General features: G+C 38.8%; 1 protein-coding gene across 4 annotated transcripts in view; it reads right to left on the bottom strand.

Moving 5' to 3' along the window:
• BBS9 (Bardet-Biedl syndrome 9) overlaps nt 1-25320 on the bottom strand; it is a 388196-nt gene that overhangs the window by 194747 nt on the left and 168129 nt on the right. For all 4 annotated transcript variants that reach the window (XM_066239905.1, XM_066239906.1, XM_066239904.1 and 1 more), the window contains 7 exons: nt 23163-23239; nt 19520-19573; nt 14083-14185; nt 12128-12232; nt 9731-9745; nt 4089-4229; nt 351-446 (listed from right to left, as the gene is read on the bottom strand). In XM_066239905.1, coding sequence (XP_066096002.1) covers nt 351-446; nt 4089-4229; nt 9731-9745; nt 12128-12232; nt 14083-14185; nt 19520-19573; nt 23163-23239 — 591 coding nt within the window. The remainder of the gene's footprint in view (nt 1-350; nt 447-4088; nt 4230-9730; nt 9746-12127; nt 12233-14082; nt 14186-19519; nt 19574-23162; nt 23240-25320) is intronic.

Raw genomic sequence — 25320 nt, 5'->3', positions numbered from 1 at the left:
TGATCAATGTCACCCTATTAAAGTTAATTTTCTAAATAAACTTTAAAAGTTAAAAAAAAAAATTAGTTCCAGTTTCCAGTAGTCCCCAAAACCTCGTTCACATGTATCTATCTCAAAAACATTGTTCAATTTTTTAAATTCCTCTCTCAAACTCTCCTCATCCCCAAAGGTATTTATCTCTAATGAAATAGGGTCCTATCTTTATAACTTTCATGTCCTATGTACGTAATACCACGGCTCTTAGTTTTCAATGTTTAGTTGAACTACATCACCCTTTGCAGAAATCTTTGATAATGATGCAGTGTCCTTGACAGAAAATTTCAAAGCCACAACACCATGGTCTTACTTACGCGAGGTTTTGGAAGCCAGAAGAGTAACCTGGGAACCTCCTAGGAACTGAAAGCCCATTATATTCACCTGGTCGTCTTCTGAGGGACTGGCAAAACCTACAAAAAGAAAAAAAATCACCTTGCAGAACCATAAGGCCAAGCACTTAATGTTTGAAATAGGAAGCTTAGTTCATGACAAGTATTTTTAATGTCACTAGTTATGTTGGAAGCCCATGTATGAACTATATTAACTGATTTCCATACTAGCTTCCAATGGTGAAAAGTTCTGCCTCACAAGAACACTCTGAAATCATCTAATTTTCCTTCTCCTACTGGTTCATTCTAGGTCTAAGGCAGGAAATGCCCACGATGACATCAGAGCAAAAGCAGGGACACTTAGTGACTTAGCAGAGTTGTATGAAAAGGATGTCAGAACCAATTTAAAGAGAGAACCATTGGCCAAAGATGAAAATATTTAAGTATCAAAAAAGATAGTAACTGCAATGGAGTAAAACACATCAAATATAACTAAAGGCATGTGTTTATATAGATACTAAAAAAAAGAAAAGCCAAATGCTCAGTCTTAGAGGATCCTAAAGAATCAACTCATTATTTTTAGAATCAGTAATAAACACAGCGAATCAAGCATTTATATTGATGATCCTTCTCAAAGTCAAGAACAACGACTCCTGACAAACAAGAAAAAAATAAGCTGATCCCTCTGGTTGCCCCAGCCTACTGCCTAGAGAAAAATCTCTGGGCCGCTACACAGGAAGGGGGAACCGAGGTGAGGTGCGAGCCAGCAGTCTCCCCAAACAGCGGAGACAGAGATGGGCGTCCGGAAGGGCCAAAGCTGCAGCAGTTCACAGGGCGGGGCATCAGAGAAAAGAGAGCTACAGGAAGAAATCGCCAGAGATGGGCAGAGTGCCCCTTGAGTACACATCAGAATGCTAATCAGTCTGTGCCTGCAAGGAACCTCTGCAAGGCTAGGGGGCAGGGGAACCGCCCAGAAAGATTACAGGAAAGGGCACTCATGACTCCACGCAGAGCCAGGAATAAACCCTGTTCTCACTGCCAGAACATAAACCAGCCCAACTCACTGGCATCACGAAGAATCCATAGAAGGGTCTGGCCTCCGTAGAAGGTGAAGTTTGCCCTAGAATAAAATGTTGCTCGCATCCAACCTAACAGAGCTTAAAAGCTACGCCTGAAACAATCAAACTTTCTCAAGTGACTTAGATGTGTCTCAGAAAAAAAAAAAAAAAAAAAAAAAAAAAGCTCAAGACCATTTAGAGAAAAACGACAAAACTCAACACACTCCCGGATAACATTCAGAAGTTCTGTTCTTCAGTCAAAAAAGACAGGACATGCGAAGAAGGAAGAAATTACAACCCGTACGTAGCAAGGAGCAAATCAATCCGAACTAACTCAGAAAGGACACATGACAGAATCAGGAGGCAAGGGCATTTAAACAGTCATCAAATTGTCATATGTATATGTTCAAAGAAGTTACATTAGAGACATGGAAGGAATCTTTAAAAGGAGAAAATGACCTATCTCAAACTTTGAGAGATGACAACTACACTGTCTGAGATGAAAACTACACTGGGTGGGATTCCCGGCCCAGGACACACTGCATAAGAAAATAACTTGAATGTAGAGCAATAGGAACTACCCAAAATATAGCGCAAGGGGGGAAAGAGATCGAACACACAGAGCATCACTCAACTCCGGACTCAGTGACAAATTCGTAAAATTTTCCCTCAGGATCCACTGGTTTTGTGTTTTTACTTTTCACAAGTACTTCTCACTCTTGGTTTACGTAAGACTTCTATCTATATATTGATGTCAAATAAAATTGGGTCAAACTTATCGGCTTTTTCTTTGTTTCTTTTATGTTACCCATTTCTAAATTTCACATTTCTTTTATAACAGGAAAAATTAAGTTATACATATTTAAATTATACCTGTTTTTGTTCACAAAAAAAAAAGAACTGAAGTAAACTAATAAGAACAGATGTAGATTAAAAGTAGATTTATTTCTCCTCTATAAAGCTCATTAATTTTATTTCCGTTAAAAAGTAGATTTTCAATAACAACTTTGCCACTTATATACATGAAGAGTGAAAAGTACTCAGTGAGAAGTGAAAAAGTACACAGAGTATTTATTTTAAACAGTCACAGGCTTCTAGTATGTTCAACGTGAACATAAGTCTGGGAACTCCAAAAAGAACGTCCTGTACCACATAATTGGATGTTGAGGGAAACTGTTAAAAATCTGTCACTGAGTCCCATTCCTAAAGTGCGGGAGAATCAAATATATGCTGATAAGATACCTACGATCTCAAAACAATTGAGCCCCAAATCAGGAGACAAATGGATGAGTTATCTAAGGTTTCCCTAGCTTATAGAGATTGCGTCTGACCAGAAGCATGCATTTTTATTCGATCTCTCTGGGTTCCAGCCGTCTACAGTAAATATCAACCACTCAAAAGCCAGGGTCTTAAAATTTTTTTAAAGGCACCAATAAATAAGGTGTGTGACACAGAATTTCCTACTAAATTTCCAGGATAGTATAGAAGATCCAAAGAATTAATACATTTACATACAATGTTATAAAGGTAGTGACTCTTTTCTGTCTTTTTTATAATCCAAATTTGTTATAATAAAATTGATTAAGAAAGAAAGGAAGGGAAAAAACAAAAGGTATAAACTATTTGCTAAACACACACATACACACACACACACACATGTATACCCACACTCAATTCAAACTAAAGAATAGATTGATTGTAATAAAAAGCATTCCATTTTGAAGGCTTTTCATAGAGTTATACATAAATAAAGCTTTTTAAACACTTCAAATTAATGAAAAATAAGTTCTAAGCACTTTAAGTAGTTAATAGCACAAAATTTGACTTATCATAAATTGCTAACCTTGCGGCAAATGCTCTTTGTGTTCCAAATCCTACCCACTAAAGCGAGGGTGAGAGTGCGTCTGACAGTCAACAGGGACCATTTTTAATGAGAGATTTAAAAGGGTTGATTTAATTCCCAGATTTTTTTTTTTTTTTTTAATTCCACCCCATCACCAAGAATGTGAATCGATGGGCCATATTAGAAACCCTGGCTACAAAAGATGCTTTATCCAATCAATGCCTCTCTCTCTTTTTTTTTTTTTTCCTACGCTACTCAGAAAGAAAAACTGACACCTGGAGAAGGTCACACCTTCACAAATGACCCCCAATGTCCCTGTGATACTGAAAGCTCTCTATACGAAGCCCCTTCTAGACGATCAGAGCCAGAGATTGAACACGCGCCCCCTCTGGCTGCTGGCGGCAGCGGAACCATAAAGAGCACCCGCTTATGAGATTACTTTTCCAGGGCAATAGGACTATACTTTTTAAAAGGTACCTAGCCAAAAACCTGCTATGAAAATGAATAATAAATATTTACATTCCAAGCCAAAAAAAAAAATTCCACAGTCAAAAAAGAAACATTTGATGTTTTCATTTCTGAACACTGAAGCAAAAATAATGATTATAACTAATTTTAATCAAACTTAAAAGGCACACCTTATTACCCTGTTGATATAAGCTATTCGCCTTTGAACAGGCAAGGAGAAAATCCTGGAGGCATTTTTATATTCGGACTTAACAATTATCTGATAATTACCCCATCATTACCTGCTGGTAAAGGATTCCATTCTGAATTCTTAACATTTCTGATATTACAGGCATGTTACTTCAAAAGTCCTACCTGGAAAGAGACTAAGGAGGCTCACTGGAGGTTTGTTGGTATCAATAGTTAGTTTGTGGCTTGCAATTTTTGAAGGCTGACCTGGTAGGCAGATTAATTTCAGGGGAAGTCTAAATTTACTTTGGATCACTCGAGGAATGCCTGAAATAAAAAGGGAGGGATGTAGAGTCACAGATTTGACAAGTAATTGGGCAAAGAAAAAGAAAACCTAGGCCGCTAACAGTCTGAGCAGCGACATCTCTTAGGTTCAAAGCGCGCTGCCCGCCCGTTTCAGCCAGCATCACCGAGATCACGGCGCGTTATCGTAATTCACGCATGGGCATTATTATCAAAGAGGGCAAAGCAGAACCGGGGGATCGCTCTGTGAGGGATAGAAATGTCTAACCACGAGGCAGTACACCTGAAACCAATATAATTTGGAATGTCAACTGTAACTTAAAAATTTTAAACATGCAGAATTTTTTTTAAGTGCAAGACAAAAATAAAATCTTAAAAAGGAACACAGGCATAAAGTCTGCCTTTAATAGTAATGTTATTTTAAATACCATCACAGTTCAACACTATTACACACAAACACACACACACACACATATATATACCCACAAACATATATAGAGAGCAATACACTATATAGTTATATACATATAGTGTATATATAGTGTATATATATACAGTAGCATATATAGTGTATATATAGTATATATAGTGTGTGTGTATATATATAAATAATATACTGGGACAAAAGTAGTTTTAGAGTTGTTTGTATGGAAAATAATACAATAATTAACAAATAATAATGGAAGATTAAGCTCTGGGGTTTCTGTACTTACAACTGTAAACCTTCTTTTGCTTCACCATGTATAGTTATAGTTATAGTCAATTACTGAGCTATCTTTAAACTAAGACCTTCAAAGCACTAGCCCTAATTTAAGACTAGCAGCTAAAATGAGTAATGAATATGAGCTTTAACACCAGGAAGACACTATATAACTATATCTACTAATTTCTCTACCCCTCCCCCAACTTTTTTAAGCTTTAGCTTTTTTTACTTATTGAAAATTCAAATTACAATGAATAATTTACAATCAGTTCTGAGCAGGAAAGCAGAATGTGCTCTATTGAAGTGGTACTGAAGCTTATGAGATTTTATGCATTAATATTAAAAACATCACTTTCATAGAATTAGATTCTTCTCAATCCATTTAACTTTACTAAGTGACATTTTGAAAGGCTTCTTTAGTCACTCAATTGTCCAATTTTTTCATTATGTACACAAGCATACTGAAATAGGTAACTTAACAATAAATAATAATGAAAAGTTTAATCAGCATTAAAAGTTTTTTAAAAATCAATTCCTTTCAATATTTTTACAGTGAATGAAACTGAAACCAGAGCAAATTAGGTGCTCTTACTTGTAAATCTAGAGAAGCAATCCTACAACTTTAGTTTTCTGTCCTTTTAGTCAATGAGTCTATTTTTTATCGGGTGAGATAAAAATAACATACAGAAACCTATATGTCCGTATACTGCTGGACTCGACTTGGCAGGTCCACACATTAATTCCGTTATTTCTTTACAGTGGGGTCAAGGAGCACCTCAAAATTAGCAAAGTAAGAGCAGTTCAAGTATGGGGACATGAGCCCAAAGTAGGATTCCCTAAAATTAGCGATAGATTTTGTTAAAGCCAACTGGAGTTGAGTGGCTTGCTCTATATCCAAGCTGGGAGTATACTTTTCAGTATTATTTATTCACTGGGATAGTAAGAGTTCATCAGCAAGGGAGACATGTTGATATATGAGGTCAATTAAATATTTTTTCAGAGCATGTGGACCGTATTTGTCATTCTCTTCAACATAATCTATTATCCATCATATTTTACATAGCTCATTTTTTTGCTCATAACCAACAGATGTTAAGTTCACTCATCCTGGAATCCTAGATGCAAATTATAACTGGTGGCTCTTCCGAAAAGTCCCAGGGTATTATTTCCGGACAGTCTGTGAGATTTTAAAGGCATGTGTATTTGTGCTTTACAATGATGAAATATTTTGACTCAAAATATTTTAGCAGTATGATCTAAGCTACTGCTCAAACCACAACTATGAATATCACCACAAAAAATAATATTATGAAGGGTTATTTTTTTCCAACTTCATATGATATATTCCATATATCCCCAAATTGTAGAAATATACCTACTAATATGATTCCTCTACAATATATAAATTATAGCCTCAAATAATGGATGCAGACGGGAAAGCACAAAGAAACTGAAACTATTTTATTTCCTTCATTTTTAATGAACAGAATAATGGAAAAATATTTCAGCTTCTGAGAATTCTGTATATGCCCAGAAACAAGCTATCTTTATTTATCTTGAACAGAAGTCTGAGCTAATTGTTTAAACAAAATTTGGCTGTAATGGTTCTTCTAAACCTATACTTCTAAAACTGTGGCTTTATTTCACTTGAATTGGGTACTGATTGGGGAAAAAAAAGCATGATCAATATTAGCCTTACATTACTGAGTCTATATCTGAACATTGCTACTAAATCTTCAAGAACCCAGAGCTAAGGACACTGGTGTGTGTGTGTGTGTGTGTGTGTGTGTGCGCGCGCGTGCATGTGTGTTTCAAAAATTGAAATAAATAGACTGCAAGCACTAATAAGCCCAAGAAGGGAAATACATTATAACTCCATTCACAGTTTAGTTAGGTCAGTTAATATCACACATTAGGGCAATGGTGTGCAATTGCTAAGGTCTGCAGAACCCCTCCAAAAGTTCTTTTTCTCCAGGAATTATAAACCTGTTTCACAGGACATTTGGAAAACATTATTTTGAAAAATGATGACACTCATACTTAATAAAATGATGATGGCCATTTTTTAAATGCTGGCAGCTTGAAAAGTTTTACTATTGTGGGGTGGGGGGGGGGGGAAGAGGAGTGTGAAACCTTTAGTAACCAGTTTGAAGAAACCGTATCTTGAAAAGAATAAATCACAATGCCAGTGTTTTATATTACTTCCCATCAAATTAAAACCCAAGCACTTCAAACTACGAGCACTAGTATTTAATCGTGGGGTTCATCAGAGGCACACTTCTATGGAGATTTACGTTTCCTTGAGAGTCTGTCAATCTGGCTCCCAATTACTCTTCAGGTACGACTGTATCCGAGCACTCGAAGCCAGAGACACGGGAGTGTGTGTGGGTGCGTGCACGCGAGTGTCTGTAACAAGGAAGGTAAGAGAGAATTACACATAAAGACTTTCCAACTAGCTTTCAACTCAGCTGAAAGAGCCTAATTGGTCCTAACTTCGCCTACCATCAGTGATATTTTCTCTGTGTAGTTGGCAAACAGGCTTATTCAACTCTGAATGTTATGCTGAGAGAAAAGAAAAAGGTTGGTCATTTATAACATCCAAATATTGGCCTACTCATTCATTCATCAGACTGGCTCTGCACTGCAGTTTTCACCAAACATAATCACCTCCTCTTCAAACACTTCCCTTCCTAGCCTACCAGAGGAAATGGAGAGTTGCAACCACTACGGTGCAATTAATCACAAAATTATTTAACACTTAGAGAGAAAATTCACATCGAAACCACTCCTGACAGACCAATTTATCCAGGATAGAGAATTCTAATTACACCTGGCACACCCAAGAGCCCAGTATCACTGTCAAGAGGGAAGCCAAAATGTGCTTTAAAAAGTGAGAGAGTGAAAAGAACATATATATCAGAGTGGAAGGACTAAATCAATGAATCACACTTCTACGGAACGCCTGTAGCGCTCTTTCCAGGGGCCTGCTAGAGTCATTTCATACTGAAAACAAGGAACCCCAAAGCAGTGGTGATGTCTGGTAGCCAGAACTTCCTCGACCCCTTCCTGTTATGTCTGGCTACGTCCTGTGCTCCATCTGTAATCATGTTTTACACTGTCCGTGTCATGTAACCTTAATGCAGAAATAACGGAGACTCACTCTTATGGGACAACAGAAAGCCTCGCCTGCTCCTCTCTCTGCCCGTGTAAAAACAAGACTGCTTATCGGCCTTGCAGCCTGAACGGATCGGGCCGATACAATGGACCGGCCTTTGAACTGCGAAGCCTTGTGTGTAAAGTGAGAGTGAAGTGGCAACACATTGTTTTCCTGCCTACTAGCTGAAGCTGAGTATTTCAACTCCACTCCCTAAAACTTAGCTATAATTTTAGATCATAAGACAGTATTAAAACCAGCTTTAGCTTTGCATTGAAATACTAAAATTTCCATATATTGTGATTTTTTTTTTCTCCCCTAATGGTTGGGAACTAAATTTATAGTTAGAGGGAATAAGTTACTTTCAATAATAACCTTTTACTGATTTTTTTTTAAAACTTAAAAACAAACCATTTAAATAATAATAATAATAATATGGTATTTTACAAAAGTCAGCACAAATCTTATCAGTTATAGGCAATCTTGAGAAGTAAAATATAAATATTCATTATTAATAATGGGTTCTTTACATTTGTTCTGAAGACATTGATTGCTTTAAAAACAGATACTGCCTTAGGCAGGGTTTCCTGTGTGAAATACAGATTTGGGATTAGGGGAACTGAGATCTACATATTAAAATTCTTCTACTATTAATAATAATAATAATAATAATAATGGGTTCTTTAATAACCCAAATTCTAACTTGACAAGTTTATGTTAGTAAGCTAATCACATACTTCTATTAAAATATTTCTCATATCAGTACATTTCCACCTCCCAAATGCTAAGCAACTCAAGTTGTGATCCCCAAAATTGTACAAGTAAATATTGCCATTAATTTAAAAGTATTTTATATATTTAATACTAAGTGATTAATATTATCTAATATTTATCTAATAATACTAAGACAAACCACCAAATAAAGTCAGTGCCTAGGAGAAAAAATAATCAAAGCAGAAGATTCAAAGAATAGTCGTCATTTATCCTACTATTGCACACTTCACATGTGAGTGCTTGAGCCCCGCTCTCGAAGAGCTCATAATCTACTAGGGAAACCAACGAAACAAACTTAATGAGATTCATATTTTGATAATTAGAGTCATAAACAAAGGTTTCAGGGAGTGCAAAATGGGTAACAATTAACACTGACCCAGGCAAGTTCAGGGGGTCAGATCCTTGATGACATTCCCTCATAAATTCTAAACAAGACAAGGAATAGGGCCACAGAATGAGTACTCATGGCATTCTGACCCGAGGCAGAGGTGGGTCTGTTGGGGCATATAAAAAACAGACAATTTAGAATTCAGTGGCAAACACCTTCTGTTCCTTACCATTGCTTTATTTCAGTAAAATAAGATAACAGAGCATATAGGTAAATCACCAGTGACTTACTGAAATAACTTGTCAATGACACATGACTTAAAAAAAATAGTCATGGAGCCTCACTCTCATCATTCTGAAACAATACAGACTGAGTGGAAGTCTCTACAAGACGAAACATCTAGTATTGTCTCCATAGCCAAATCAAGAAATTCAATCATCCCTAAAGAGATTTCTATAATTAAAATAGCATTCCATAAAAAGAGTTCACTCATGGCCATAATACCAATTCAATTTGTTGACCACATTTCAGTTCAGTATTCATTTTGTTCTAAATTATCATCTTACCTTCAGGATTTCGCTCTATCCATCAGAGGCAACGCAAAAAAGGGTTAGGGGAAAAAAGAATGCAACAAATTACTGGTGGTGAAATTACAACATAAATTTAATACATTTCTGCTTAAAAATATAAATTAAAATCTTTAAGATTTTCACTGATGATTTCAATGGCTCTCTGGTAAAAACGAGTTGTTGATCCACAACTGAAGAGTAAAACATGAATAAATGAAATCTAATCATAGATCTGTAATTCCATTCTCAGAAGTCCACGGGAGTGTGTTATTCCAGTGTAAATGTGGCAAAAAGAGGTAAAGATACATGATCCAGCCAAACAGCAAACCAAACTCAATATGTAAATGGCATCAAGAGCATTAAATGAATTGCTGGAAAAAAAGTTGAGTGAAAGGCCAAATACGTAATAATAATTTTTCCAGTAAGTCTTGCTTATATGATCATTTCAGTCAGTAGATACTGCTATGAGTGGGGAAGGGTGGGCCCTGTCTTGGTATTCTTTTATTTTCATAGACCTTTTTTTTTTTTTACTGTAATTTCAAATTAACTTTCAACCAATTTAGCAATCATTTATGATCTTTTAAATTCTGACTATAGAAAAGTGTAATAGCCAACAATGGTATGTTCAACAATAAGCTCACAAACTTATTTCACAACTTTGTAATGCATTCTTAAGCATTTTGTCCACTTTACTAAGTCCATCTCTCTGACTTTCAAACAGCATCATGACTTTCCCTTGAGGACGAATGAAATAACTACTTGAATTGAGGCATCAACGTCTCTACAGCTGCATATTCAAAGTATAACAGGGTAAACGGTATAATAATGCCTACTATTATTGAGATGCTCAATTAATGATAAATAATCTAGAGACTGTAGCCAAATATTTCTTACTCTCAGTTCATGGCTCAGAGTCACAGTGAATATTTCAATGTTCTTTCAGAAACATCCCACTAAAAAGTCCATCATTCTTTGATCCCTTTAAAGTTTTGAATTTCTTTCTGAAGCCGGACTCCTCAAAGCCATTGAAACATAAAATAGTATGTAACCTCAAATTTTTAAAATATACATAAATGGTTAAAATGGTCACTTCTGACTAAAAATAATATTTTTCAACAATTTAAAGCAAAGTAACTTACAAATCAGAAGAAATAGATTTTGAAAACGTACTGAAGTTATAAAACCATCTCAGCACACAGAATTAACACATAAGCCCCAAAATTCACTTAGACAAAACAAAAATTATAATGATTAAAAACATTGCTAAAATAAGCAAAGTGGGCATTAATCGAGGGAAAACTGTATGCAAATGTTTTTTAAAAAGAAATGCAACAATGCTGAAATACCTGACTGTCAGTTACACTGAATTTAAACATTATTTTTAAAAGCAATGATGAATTATTCTTACTCTACCCATCAACTAATTGTCAAACTGTTACTATAAAAAAGCACCATACAGGAAAAAACATAAAATTAACCCAATTAAGTTGAAACTTATAATAACTGAATCTCAACGGGACTAAAGATAACCTTTTCCCACTATTTTCCCAGCTTTATTGAGGTACTATTGACATATATGTAAGTTTAAGATATACAATGTGATAATTTATACAGGTATATATTGCAAACAGATTACCACAGTAAGGCTTGTTAACATTTTCATCTCACGTAATTACTATTTTTTTTGTGTGGTAAAAACATTTGAGATCCACTCTCTTAACAACTTTCAAGTATATAATATATGTAGTATTGTTAATTGCAGTCACCATGTTACACATTAGACCCCCATAACTTATTCTAGAACTGGAAGTGTGTACTCTTTCACCAACATCTTTTTATTTTACATACCTCCCCTGATCCCTGGCAACCATCATTTTATTAAAGATAACTTTTTTAATCTAAAAAGAGTTTCTTAAAAAAAAATAGATCAAATTTTAGTAGATCTGTTCTTAAATATTTTAACATGTAAGATACTAAAGAGTATTAGTCACTAAAACAATATCTAATACTCTGAATACTGCCCTAATGTTAGAGTAATCCATAACAGTCCTTTTCATTAATTCAGACGAGGCTTTTCTCATTAGTTCAAATAGATGAAGTCTGACTAGAAACCATTCTCTTAGGAAGAATAAAAATATATCATATTTACTATTAATTGAAAAGACAGAACCAAACATACGTACAGAAATCAGCTAAACAGACTTATCGTTATTCATAATACACAAATCTAATTTGGACATATAATTTTATTTAACACTAGAAAAGAATATTTTTTCACTTAATAACATTTTACCATGTGTTTTCCCAGCTTAACGCTTAAACATTTAACTCATAACTCCCACAAGTACAAAGGAGTGATTAGTCTTGTAAACTCCCGAACAACTGTACGTTTACCTGTTGGTCTGGAATAGGAAACAACGGCATTTCCTTCCAGTTCAGGTGGCGCATAACTTCCTTTCAGACAGACGGAAAAGGCTACTGTTCTCGTCATCTCTGGTTCTATAAGCAACGTGAAATGTACGTTAAATCATCTGGACAACTGTTAACAACAATTAAAATTAGACGTATATTGCACGCCGGCTAAGTAAACACTTTGCATGGATCAAGTCACTGAACCGTCACAACAAACTTGTACGGTGGTGGTATTACTGCCCCCTCCCCTTTCTTTTGCGGGAGGACACTGGCTGCAGGGAGATGATGAGGCTGGCCCAAGGTCAGATAGCTAACGCTCCGCTGGAGACATGGCGTGCCACACCACGGCTTCTCTTTACTGAGATGAACAGCGAGCAAGGTACGCAAAGGGGCGAGAGACTGTGGAGTGGGGGCCAGCACTCGACTGCGGACGGCACGCAGACCACAGAAGTGGGGGGTGGACACGGACATCACTACAACCGCAGACTCCGCGGACTGCACAGCCATCTACACTCAGGTATCTGACCTCCAGTCTGCATGAGAGAGCCACAAGAGGTTTGTCACTGGAAAAATTAATTGTTCAGAATGTGTTTTAAAAACATAAATTGGAAGTATTGTGAAAAATTAGGAAATAAAGTGAGAAACCGATGGTTGGACATCACCTACAAGGTTACTTCAACCAATCAACCGTTCCTTCACTCACTCGATGAATACTGAGTGGCCGCCATCTGCCAGGCACTCAGGTAAGGGTTGGTTAGACGAAGGCAAAAAAGAGAGAGATGTTCTTGACTTCCAGAATAAGACAAAGATTCCCCAGCTCAACAGTGGCGGTAAACAAAAAAAGAAAAAGACTCAAAAGATAATTCAGAAATCACTTTACCACGACTGATGACAACTTAGATGTAAAGTGGTAGGGGATAAGAGATCCCAGACAAAGAATAAGAGTTGTCATTTACGACCTGTCTGCTATTTCAGGCATTATTGCAGATATCGTACACAGATTTATTTTTTTAATTAAATCTTCAAAACAGCCCTACAAGAAAGACATCATTCTCCCCTTTCTGCAGATTAAAAACACTGAGGCTACCAGTAATTACTAAGGTAGTTTGCCCAGCGTTACACACAGAGCGCGAGTCCGGGCCAGGATTCCAACTCAGGCCAGACTCCAAAGTCAATATTCTTTCCTCAAACATTACTGATTCAATAAATAGCTCACAAGAGAAACACCAATAAAGAAAGCCTTCCAAATTATAGTGTTTAAGTACAATTACAGGTCCACCTAGTGAAGGGAAGCACTTGGAAATCTGTAATTACTTCAGAACCAACAACCATTCACTGAATGTCCATGCCTGGTGCTTAATAGGGAAAACACCATAAGCAAAATAACACAAGCATGAATAACACACCAATCTCTCGATTCAGACAAGAAATATATTCATGAAATAAACACACATAAAATGTTTAATTACAAAGAAATCCTGACCCTGGCCGGTTGGCTCAGTGGTAGAGCATCGGCCTGGCGTGCAGAAGTCCCGGGTTCAATTCCCGACCAGGGCACATAGGAGAAGCGCCCATCTGCTTCTCCACCCCTCCCCCTCTCCTTCCTCTCTGTCTCTCTCTTCCCCTCCCGCAGCAAGGCTCCATTGGAGCAAAGATGGCCCGGGCGCTGGGGATGGCTCCTTGGCCTCTGCCCCAGGCGCTAGAGTGGCTCTGGTCGCAACAGAGCAACGCCCCAGAGGGGCAGAGCATCACCCCGTGGTGGGCAGAGCGTCGCCCCCTGGTGGGCGTGCCGGGTGGATCCCAGTCGGGCGCATGCGGGAGTCTGTCTGACTGTCTCTCCCCGTTTCCAGCTTCAGAAAAATACAAAAAAAAAAGAAATCTTCACACCACGATAGACTTTAAGCCAAAACAAAGCACGTCCCCAACAAAACACTCACCCATCAATTCAAAAGTAAATTGGGCACTCGACAACATTAATGGCGGCTGCACATAGACCGATAGTCTGGCTCTCTGCAATGCCACTCGGTTCTGCAGTGTGACCTAAGGAAGTAGAAATTGGTATTAGTTGAAAATTACATTCTATCCGTATTAATAAAATACCACAACTACTTAAAAAAATTACCACAAATAATTAGGAAACATCATCTGAGAAAAAAATATGAGTAGCCACAAAACATAACATGTAACATAAGATGTATGTGTGTGTGTGTGTGTGTGTGTGTGTATATTAAAATGTCCTACCCTCCACAAAGAAGTGAAACAGATTTTTCTCTAAAGAAGATATAGGAAAGTCCAACAGCACATGAAAAGATGCTCAATATCTTTAATCACTAAGGAATACAAATTAAAGCCGCAATGAGATACCACTACCCAGCTACCAAAATGTTATAAACAAAACAACAAACAGAAATAAATGTTAGAAAGCAGGTGGAGAAACTAGAACCCTCATATACTGCTGATGCGAATGTAAAATCGTAAATAAGTAAACAAAATACAGTCTTTCCGTACAATGAGATTCTACTCAGCAATACAAAGAAACGAAGTACTGGTACACGTTACAATGTGGACAAACCTTAAAAGTAGTGTGCTAAGTGAAAGAAGCTAGTCACAAGAAACACACTTTGTACAATTCCATTTCCATGAAAGGCCAGAATGCCTAAATCCAAAAGGACAGAAGACAGACTTGCAGATAGAGGAGGTTATGAGGTAGGGAGTGGGGGGATGGAAGGGAGCAGGAAGTGACAGCTAATGTATGGGGCTGTTTTTATAGTGGATGAAAATGTTCTAAAATTAAATTGTGGTGATGATTCCAACTCTGCAAATATCCTAAAACTCATTGAATTATACACTTTAAATGAATAAATTGTATGGTATAAGAATTATATCTCAATAAAGCTATTTAAAATGTTCCATCACTGCCTGACCTGTGGTGGCGCAATGCATAAAGCGTTGACCTGGAATGTTGAGGTCGCCAGTTCAAAACCCTGGGTTTGCCTGGTCAAGGAGCATATGACAAGCAATCAATGAACAACTAAAGTGAAGCAATTTGGAGTTGCTACTTCCCGCTCTCTCTCTCCCTCCTCTCTCTGTAAAATCAACAAATAAAATCTTTTTTTTTTTTTTTTTTTGTATTTTTCTGAAGCTGGAAACAGGGAGAGACAGTCAGACAGACTCCCGCATGCGCCCGACCGGGATCCATCCGGCATGCCCACCAGGGGCGATGCTCTGCCCACCAGGGGGCGATGCTCTGCCCCTCCGGGGCATTGCTCTGCCGTGACCAGAGCCACTCTAGTGCCTGGGGCAGAGGCCAAGGAGCCATCCCCAGTGCCCGGGCCATCTTTGCTCCAATGGAGCCTTGGCTGCGGGAGGGGAAGAGAGAGATAGAGAGGAAGGAAGGGGGGGCGGGGGTGGAGAAGCAAATGGGCGCTTCTCCTATGTGCCCTGGCCGGGAATCGAATTCAGGTCCCCCGCACGCCAGGCCGATGCTCTACCGCTGAGCCAACCGGCCAGGGCTAACAAATAAAATCTTTTAAAATGTTCGATCGCTGCTGCATATCTAAGCTGGGTAGATTACCAAACTAGTGCTCTTGCTTGATGATGCCAAGAAAAACCTTCCCACTCCAATGAGAATCAACAGCTAAGAACTCAGGTTTGCCTGGAAAGCAGGCTGGGGGTCGGGGGAGAAGGCCAGCACTTCTCTCTGTCCCTTGTGAAGGAGATTCTATAGAAACCATCAGGCCTCATTATCAGGGGCATCATTTTCAGGCTATCAAAGAAAAGGTTTAACCATCTGGACAAGCTCTCTTTGGGTTTTGTTTCCTAAATGTCCCAGGTTCTCTGAAGAGTCTCCTTTGCATGAGTCCATGCGCCTGGTGGGGTAAGCCAGACCTACCACAGCAGACCTGGGTATTGCTAATGCTCTTATAGCTCTTCAGGTCTGATCACCAGAGTTGAGAAGCACTCTCTACCTGGCACTTCTGCTGTGAAACAGTTCAATCTAGTTACTAGACTCTAGTATACAATACAGATGCAATTCATCACAAACTGACATAATGCAAGGGCACACTAATTTTTAAGAAAAGTAGTTTTGAATTTTCTCTTTAAGTAAAAGGCATGTATCACTTATTCCTTAATTTTATACACACACACACACACACACACACACATTATAGAGAGAGAAACCATATATAGCAATATACTTTGGATACTGCATGAACTGACCCACAAATACCACACACATGCAATTACATTCAGTAAATGTCTTATATTAATTTTAAATAACATGAGTATGCTGTATAACTTTAAGATAAGATAAAAATGAAAATTTTGACTTGTAAAGTAAAATTTTTAAAAGACAACTACTGATGCAAATGAATACAAAAAGCACAGCAAATGAACAATTAATCCTCAATTGTTAGTTTATAAGCCCTGGTAATACTTGTGGACTCTGAATCCCACAAACAAAGCCTCTTTGCTGATGTCTGACCATTATAAACACAATACCTTTTTAGTAAAACCCTATGCATGTGCCACAGACAACATAGTCCACTGAATAAACAGAACACATTTTAAATATTTTTCTATTAATACTATTATAATGATAGCCTATACATGTATTTACATTAAATTAACCTTACTAATCATAACCATTAGCAACTTTCTCTATTCACAGAACCACATTAATAAATTATTTATGTGCATTATCTCATTTAATATTTACAACATGGTAAAACAGCTACTATTACTATATACTATTTTGACAGAAGACAAGATGGCGATGGAATAGGTGGACATACCAACTTCCACCTCCCAGAACCAAAGTGGATTACTATATACTATTTTATAGAAAACTGTGGCTCAGAGAGGCTAAATATATATACATATATATATATATATATATATATATGCCCAGGGCCATTGAGTTTATAAGTGGAGGAACCACAGTTTAACTTCTGTCCACCCAAATCCAGAGCCTACACTCAATCAGCCGTGCTTAAGTCTCAAAACAACTCTGCAAATAAAAAAGTATCCCCATTTTAAAGTTTATTAAAACCAGAGGTTCAGAGAAGCTAAATCACTGCCCAGGACCAGTCAGCCAGTATGTGCAAGAGAGTTGAAAACTTAGTTTAAAAGTGAAAATGAAAAACCCTCCAAGTCGGAACAAGCTATTTGTGAGAGAACAGATACCCTGACTCCGCCTGGCCTAACCCGTGTGTATCAGACAAAGGTCACACGAGCCGGCATCGTCGCAGAAGTGTTCGCCTTCGGTTTGGATGCTCTATGATGACAGCTCTCATGCACGGGTTTCCTGAACCCCAACAACGGGCCAGGCACTTGCAAAAGTGAATCAAGGAGATGTGTGACGAAAATAACTACAGTAACAAAGAAGAGTTGTGTGCGAGCCAAAAAAAGAGTGAAAGACTTGGCTAGATCATAAACCTCGTATTTTAGGAGCAAAATAATTATAGAATATTAAGGGGAAAATATAAAACATTAATACAAGAACTTTCCATGCTATTTTCTGCTTCTAACAAAATGAAACAGGATCCCTAGGAAATATAATTCCGAGTTCTTATCCTAGATCTAGAACTGCGACTCCAGAGGCCGGGTCCGAACACCCCCCCTCTCCGAGCTGCCTGGAAGAGGAGGTCGTGTGTCATGCGCACATACTCAAGGTAGCCACATCTTCGTTCCCTTGGAACCTATGGAAACATTTTCTCAATTAACAGGATTTATTATGATGGAAACTTGCACGGTTATATATCTTGGCGGCTGCTGTTATAAAAGGCTGTAAGGAGCGATTTATAGCAGAAATTTGTATCAAAACTGTCAGACAGAACCAGGAAGTCATTGTGCCTGCTGGGTGAGTCCAGCGGATTGCGTGCCACCTTTGTGTGTTGTCTCCTTTGCCATGCTCTGAGAATGGCCACAGGGAAGTCCTTCTCACATACGGTAAATTCCACTAATGAGGGAGGATTTTCCAGGAGCGTCACGCCATCCTTTTCAGGTGGCTACCACACAGGAAAGCCCAGGCTCCACGGGAGGGGGAGAAAGGTAGGTTTACCCACAGCAGCGCGAAGAAGCTGGCGGGAAATGAACATGAGCAATGCTATCTGGTTTGGAAACAAGACATTTTTGCAATTTACAGCGTGTGCCTGAATGATTATGTGTATGTGTCTGAACAATATCAGTAGATAGATATAAAAAGGGTTTCCCCACAAAAATAGTCTATAGATCATTCCTGGAACTCGGCAAGGTTTTTTGGTGTGTGTGTGTTGTTTTTTTTCCTTAAGTGTTTGATTTCTTGCCACTAATGCTTTTCCAGACTCCAAAGTATTAATGAGATAGAGCCTTTGATTGAATAGGGGAGACGGAGGCTGGGGAAAGACCACCCTTGTTTCCAGTGGCAAGAATCCAAAAAAATTAGCTTAGGAAACTGTTAAAAGATTGGGCTCCCTTCAACTTCTACCCAAGATCCCCACACGAGGGCCACCCGCTGGGTCCAGAGTAAGCGAACACAATTGGTAAAGCCTGGGTACCCTGTCAAGCTCCTCCAAGGACAGCAACCCATAATCTAAGAAAATATAAAGCCCTATCCAAGTTTTGACTAAGCGAATCGCCAAGATCCACAACTTTCCCTGGCTCCAAGCTCCGGGCAGTGATAAATATTTTCAACTTAATAATGTGCTGACTGATGACCACACTTTCATCTAAAGGCCTTAAGAGGGTTCTACATTTGAGTTCTAGTCTAAAACTCTACAATGACAGGACTAAACATTTTAACCAAAACCACATCCTTCATATTCTATTTTTTTAGGACTATCAATTTGTCACTACTCTACTTTGTGGCTTCTTCCTTTAATATTTTCTTGCTATAAATACACCTCTTTAAAGCTAATATTATGGCAGATGGATGACTGGGAATTCTTTTCAAATACATATATAATCATACATGGAAGAAAGATATTATTATCACTCATATAATTCCCAAGCATATATATGATGCTTCAATCAACCAGTTGGTCTAATGATGACAATGGTTGGTCTATGGTGATGACATAATTCCTTTAGCATATTTAAAATGTTATCTTTGTTTCTAGAAAAAAAGACCATGGATCATACAACATTTAAATAATGGTAGAAATAAGTCATAATAACTGTTTATATTATGTACATATTGCTGTGAATACAATTATCTGTTTTATGTTCGTAGAAAGCAATGAAGGTTATCGATTCACCACCCCGAGGAAATGATACAAATTTCAGGTGTGTGTTTGACATTTCCATAGGCAATTTTCAGAATGAGAACAGTGACAAGTGTGATGAAATGTGTAAGGTTGTTTGCACATTACAGTCTAGAGCTCGGTACAATACCTTCACTGTGACGGAAGGGACAGGGTCAGCTCCCACTTCAGCGTCAGGAGCTGGCTGTGAACACACAGGAGAAAGGAAGAAAACAATGGTCTCAATATCACATTCAATGAGCGAATACATGGGTGCAACAGATACACTCCCCGCCCAAATCGGGAGCTGACTGTGAAGGGCTTACCACTCTCATGACAGACTGAGAGAGCCCACGTCCCTCTCTGAAGTCTTCATCCAGAAAGTCATGAGTTAATATTCATAAACCCACCTCCTCCTCCACGTATTCTATTATCAAGCTATTCTATTGCCAAAATTTATTTAAATGCTGAAACTAATTAATTCTATTAACTCATTCTTTATAGTACATGGAAGAAGGCCTTCTTCACGTCTCAGCTGAACATTATGCCACTCTTTTAAGCCCTTTTATTTCTAACATGCCGAAGGTATGTTTTCTTCTTATTAATCAGATGAAAACATATCTAAGACACGTAACTGATAACATAAAGACAGAGTGGTTTTTACACCTAGAAAGTGAAAGTAAAAGTATGATTTTTTTTTTTTCCTTCACTAGCTCATATCATAAACTCATTCACTTTTTGAGCATCAGCCCAGGTCACCTGCTACTACCTCTTAAAGAGTTCAGAGTAGAATATAATGGAGCAGACGTCTCCTTATAATTTATAACTTATTTTTCAGAGTGGCAGAATAAAACAAAGGGGCAACACATTTTTCAGTAATGCCCATGTGAATTCCTGGGGAACAATGAAGGTCCTAAAATCTCCATCCAACCAATGAATAGATCCACTGTACTTGAACTTAACCTATTTGAAATGTTTTAACTAAAAAAAGTTAAGCCATGTCGAAGCAATGGAGATTGCTATGATATAATGGGCATCAACATAATTAAGAGTTGGGAGGTTCAGATTCTGTTTACGACTCCACGGGAAACCACATATGAACACGAATCCGACTTCTCCATCAAGAAGATAGGCTAGCCAAGCTTGCCCCTCTATAAAAGACCCCATTCTAATATAAATTACATTATTTCTTAGATGCCTGCTTTCATATTAATGATTCAAAATAAAACATTAAGCCAGGCTTTTTGCTCTAGTATTACTTAAAATCCAGGAAATGTTTTACATTTACCTGTCCAAAGACCTAGAAAAGAAACAAACAGCTCCTGTTTCCTGCTCTTTCCAATCCATTGTCTAAACACCTAGGTACTCCGAGGGCAGCAGTCCTTTGGGAAATAAAATTATAGCCAGAGAGAAATGGCCATACAAAGACACCATGGCACCGGAGCCACATAAATCACTGGACTAATGTTTTCCAATGGAATGAATACGATACTCTCAAGAATCTCTTAAGAAGGAAAAAATAGCGAGACAGGGAAAATGAAGCTGGAAAGAGACACCTACTTAAAAGGAAATGGCACTCCAGGTTGCCAACAGGGAACTATACATTACAATATAGCGCTATTACATAAGGCCTTTTCCTACAAGGATCAAAAGTTGCTAAAGAACAGAAAGGGAATTCCTCATTCTGAAGAGCTTATGTTTAAGAGAACCTAAGAAAAAAAAATTTATATAAGTTGCCCAAAGGAAAAAAGGAATCATTCCCAAGGCCAGAGAACGTGTGTACATTTGTCAGCTAACTAAGCAGAAATGTTCCGCTCAGACTACACCCTTCAGGTAGAGTGAGAAATGGTGTGTGCTGAATGGCCAATGTTTAAAACAGTGCCTCTACTATGCGACCAGCTGGGTGAATGTTTCTTTCATATGTGGTTCTATTTTTTTTTTAAGTGTACCCAACTTACTATACGATGGCAATGTTAACGTGATTTTTATCACGACTTGGGTTGGCTATTAATACTGAAATTAATCTTTGAAAACTTATGACAACTACTTACTATATTATGCTCTGATTCTCAGATATTGAAATCACTTCCTAGACAAAATGATATGATGTGAACTCCAAATACAGTAAAACCAGTGGATTCAATCATTTGTCTAAACTGACCAATTTTTGGTATAAACACAGATAAAATTAACAGATTTTTCCCAAAAAGCAGGTAGTGAGGCATAACCAATCATAATCTAACAAATGCCTACAGAAGATTAAACAGGGAGATAGGGTTATATAACCAAGGATAGTCCCCCTTTCATCCTCCTTGATTCTCAGCTTTGTTCACTCACTCATAGAACAAGTAGATATTGAGCACCTATATGTGACAGGTTCTAAGATATGGCAGGAAACGACACAAGGAATGAAATATAGATGGTGGTGGTGGTGGTGGTGGTGGTGGTGATGGTGGTGGTGGTGGTGACGGTGGTGGAGATGGTGGTGGTGATGGTGATGGTGATGATGGTGGTGGTGGTGGTGGTGGTGGTGGTGATGATGGTGATTGTGGTAGTGATGTTGGTGGTGGTGGTGACAGTGGTGGTGGTGGTGACGGTGGTGGTGGTGGTGGTGGTGACGGTGATGGTGGTAATGATGGTGATGGTGATGGTGATAGTGGTGGTGGTGGTGATGGTAGTGGTGGTGATGATGGTGGTGATGGTAGTGGTGGTGATGGTGGTGGTGGTGGTAGTGGTGGTGATGGTGATGGTGGTGGTGATGGTAGTGGTAATGATAGTGGTGGTGATGATGGTGGTGATGGTAGTGGTGATGGTGGTGGTGGTGGTGGTGGTGGTGATGGTAATGGTGGTGATGATGGTGGTGATGGTAGTGATGGTGATGATGGTGGTGATGGTAGTGGTGATGGTGATGGTGGTAGTGATGGTAGTGGTGGTGATGGTGATGGTGATGGTGGTGGTGATGGTAGTGGTGGTGATGGTGGTGGTGATGATCATGATGGTGGTGGTAGTAATGGTGGTGGTGATGGTGGTGGTGGTAGTGGTGATGGTGGTGGTGATGGTGGTGATGATGGTGATGATAATGTTGGAAGAATTAAAATGTAATTTGATGATGATGATGTTGGTTAATTATCACAACAATTCAACAAAGGAGATTCTATTATTACTCTCATTTTACAGATGAGAAAATTCAGACTAAGAAAACTAAATACCTTGTCCTGTACACACCATCACCCTCACCATCACCACCACTACCATCACCACCACCATCATCACCACCACTACCATCACCACCACCATCACCAGGGCAGAGATGGAGGAAGAGGAGGTAAGAATTCCTGGCCCAACTGTTTACTCTTAAATAAGCACCCTCATCACAGCAACATAATGTATTAAAGTCTGTAAATTATCAAACCCTGCACTAGGCCTTTTATAAACATTATCACATTGATCCGTCAAAATATTTTTGTGGGGTCAAGATGTATTATTCATTTGAACAAAAATGATCTCAATACTCTGGTACTAAAAAAGTTAAACTTTAAAAAAAGTTAGATCAGAATGATGATGAGAACCCCTTCTATTGCCCCCCCTCCCTTTTTTTAGACAGAAGTCTTCCTAAGGAACTCCTTACTACACTAAGAGAGTAGAAATGTTTATTTCTAGAAAGTAACAAAGATTAAAAGTTATCTACTTAAAGCTTCTATCTGAAGACCCATAATTTAAATCAATCATTTTGACCACAGCTCATAAGTCTATCACCATCACAAACCCTTCCCATGTCTGCAAAAAACACTTACAGGGACAGAATCTAAGGTCGGAGAAACCATGACAGAAACTTTCAAGTCATCTTCTCTCTCAGTCATGGGCCAAACACCTGTAATTTGGAAAAGGAAAAAGAAAGAAAAAAGATTTAATCATAAAGTAAAACATGCTGTATAAATTGTTAAGGGTATCTATACCATACCATGTATCAAAAAGCATCTCCATAAACATATAAGCTGAAGAGCCTGACCAGGCAGTGGCGCAGTGGATAGAGTGTCGGACTGGGATGCGGAGGACCCAGGTTCAAGACCCCGAGGTCGCCAGCTTGAGCACGGGCTCATCTGGTTTGAGCAAAACTCACCAACTTGGACTCAAGGTCGCTGAGCAAGGGGTTACTCGGTCTGCTGTAACCCCACGGTCAAGACACATATGAGAAAGCAATCAATGAACAACTAAGGTGTCGCAACGAAAAACTGATGATTGATTGATGCTTCAAAAAAAAAAAAAAAAAAAAAATATATATATATATATATATATATATATATATGCTGAAAAAACTAATGCATTACAGAATTAGAAGACTGACGCTAATTCTTCCCGTGCTGCAATATTTTAAAGAAAAACTTTCTCTTTCCCCAAAGACATTAACTAGGATGTGACCCACTGACAGACCAGCACTGGGAATTTCACTGCCTGCCCCTTAACTCCTGGTGGAAGCCCAAATTGGTACAACCCTTTCTGGTGGTAAGTCGTTTTGAAGTTATTACTTCTGAAGGCTAGTAATTCTGCTTGGGGGCTGAACTGTTAAGTCACAGGTACACTTTGATAGCTGTAGCCAACTCACAGACATACCCAAGGAGGTTCTTTGCGGCTGGCTTTTTTTTTTATTATTTTTTTTTTTTTTTTTTTTGTATTTCTCTGAAGCTGGAAACGGGGAGAGACAGACAGACTCCTGCATGCGCCCGACCGGGATCCACCCGGCACGCCCACCAGGGGGCGACGCTCTGCCCACCAGGGGGCGATGCTCTGCCCCTCCGGGGCATCGCTCTGCCGCGACCAGAGCCACTCCAGCACCTGGGGCAGAGGCCAAGGAGCCATCCCCAGCGCCCGGGCCATCTTTGCTCCAATGGAACCTAGGCTGTGGGAGGTGAAGAGAGAGACAGAGAGGAAGGAGAGGGGGAGGGGTGGAGAAGCAGATGGGCGCTTCTCCTGTGTGCCCTGGCCAGGAATCGAACCCAGGACCTCTGCACGCCAGGCCGATGCTCTACCACTGAGCCAACTGGCCAGGGCCAAGGCTGGCATTTATTAAAAACAAAAATCAAACTACCTAAATCTCTACATTTCGATTAAAAGGGAAATGGTTAACTAAATTATGGTATCTCCATGCTGTGCAACTGGTCTAAAACCCGAAGTTATAAATAAGACTGCTGTCCATCTTTATATACGGATAAGAAAAAACTCCAAGATATGCCTATTAATAAAAAAGCATGACATACCACAATGTGTTTAATATGCACATATTTGTATAAAAATAATGACAGAAACATGACCATTTTCTTAAAGAATATACAAGCACTCTTGATAAAGGTAACCTTTAAACAACCTAGTGGCACAGCATCTGGAGTCTACCCTGTCAGCACTGCTTGAATTCTTTTCACCATAATCGTGTTATTTCTACAACTTAAAATTTCACAATTAAAAAAAATGGTTATAGTGCATAATAAGATATGATGAACAAGTGACAGAGACCCTAAATTAGAAACATAAATAATACTTATGCAATGCATGTGTGCACGCGTGCACACATGCTCATACATATGTGACAGACCGCCAGCTGCACCCCTAAATCCACCTTCACTCTCCCTCATGTGCCAGAGACCTAATTCTGCTGAGACAGTCACCTCTACCGTAGTCATTAGGTTGGTCAAATCCAATCATGCTGACTTCGCTCCCCTGACCATTGGTTTTAGGCATAGGCGTGGGGCTTAATCCTGGCAGAGATGAGGTAAGAAAAGTTGGGAGGGGGTGCTGCACATGCTTCTGGGAAAGCTATTCCTCCTTCATAAAAGGGGAGACTCAGGAGAAATAGCTCTCTTCTTCCCTGTAAATCACATCTGCTCATAACGCCCAGGACTGCAGAAATCACCCCTGACCCCGAGAGGAAGCAGCCCCACGCGCTGAGGGAAACCGACA

The sequence above is a fragment of the Saccopteryx bilineata genome, chromosome 7 (genome assembly GCF_036850765.1).
Source record: "Saccopteryx bilineata isolate mSacBil1 chromosome 7, mSacBil1_pri_phased_curated, whole genome shotgun sequence".
Taxonomy (NCBI): Eukaryota; Metazoa; Chordata; class Mammalia; order Chiroptera; family Emballonuridae; genus Saccopteryx; species Saccopteryx bilineata.
The sequence above is the reverse complement of the archived record's forward strand: the minus strand, read 5'-3'. Positions and strand labels throughout refer to the sequence as shown.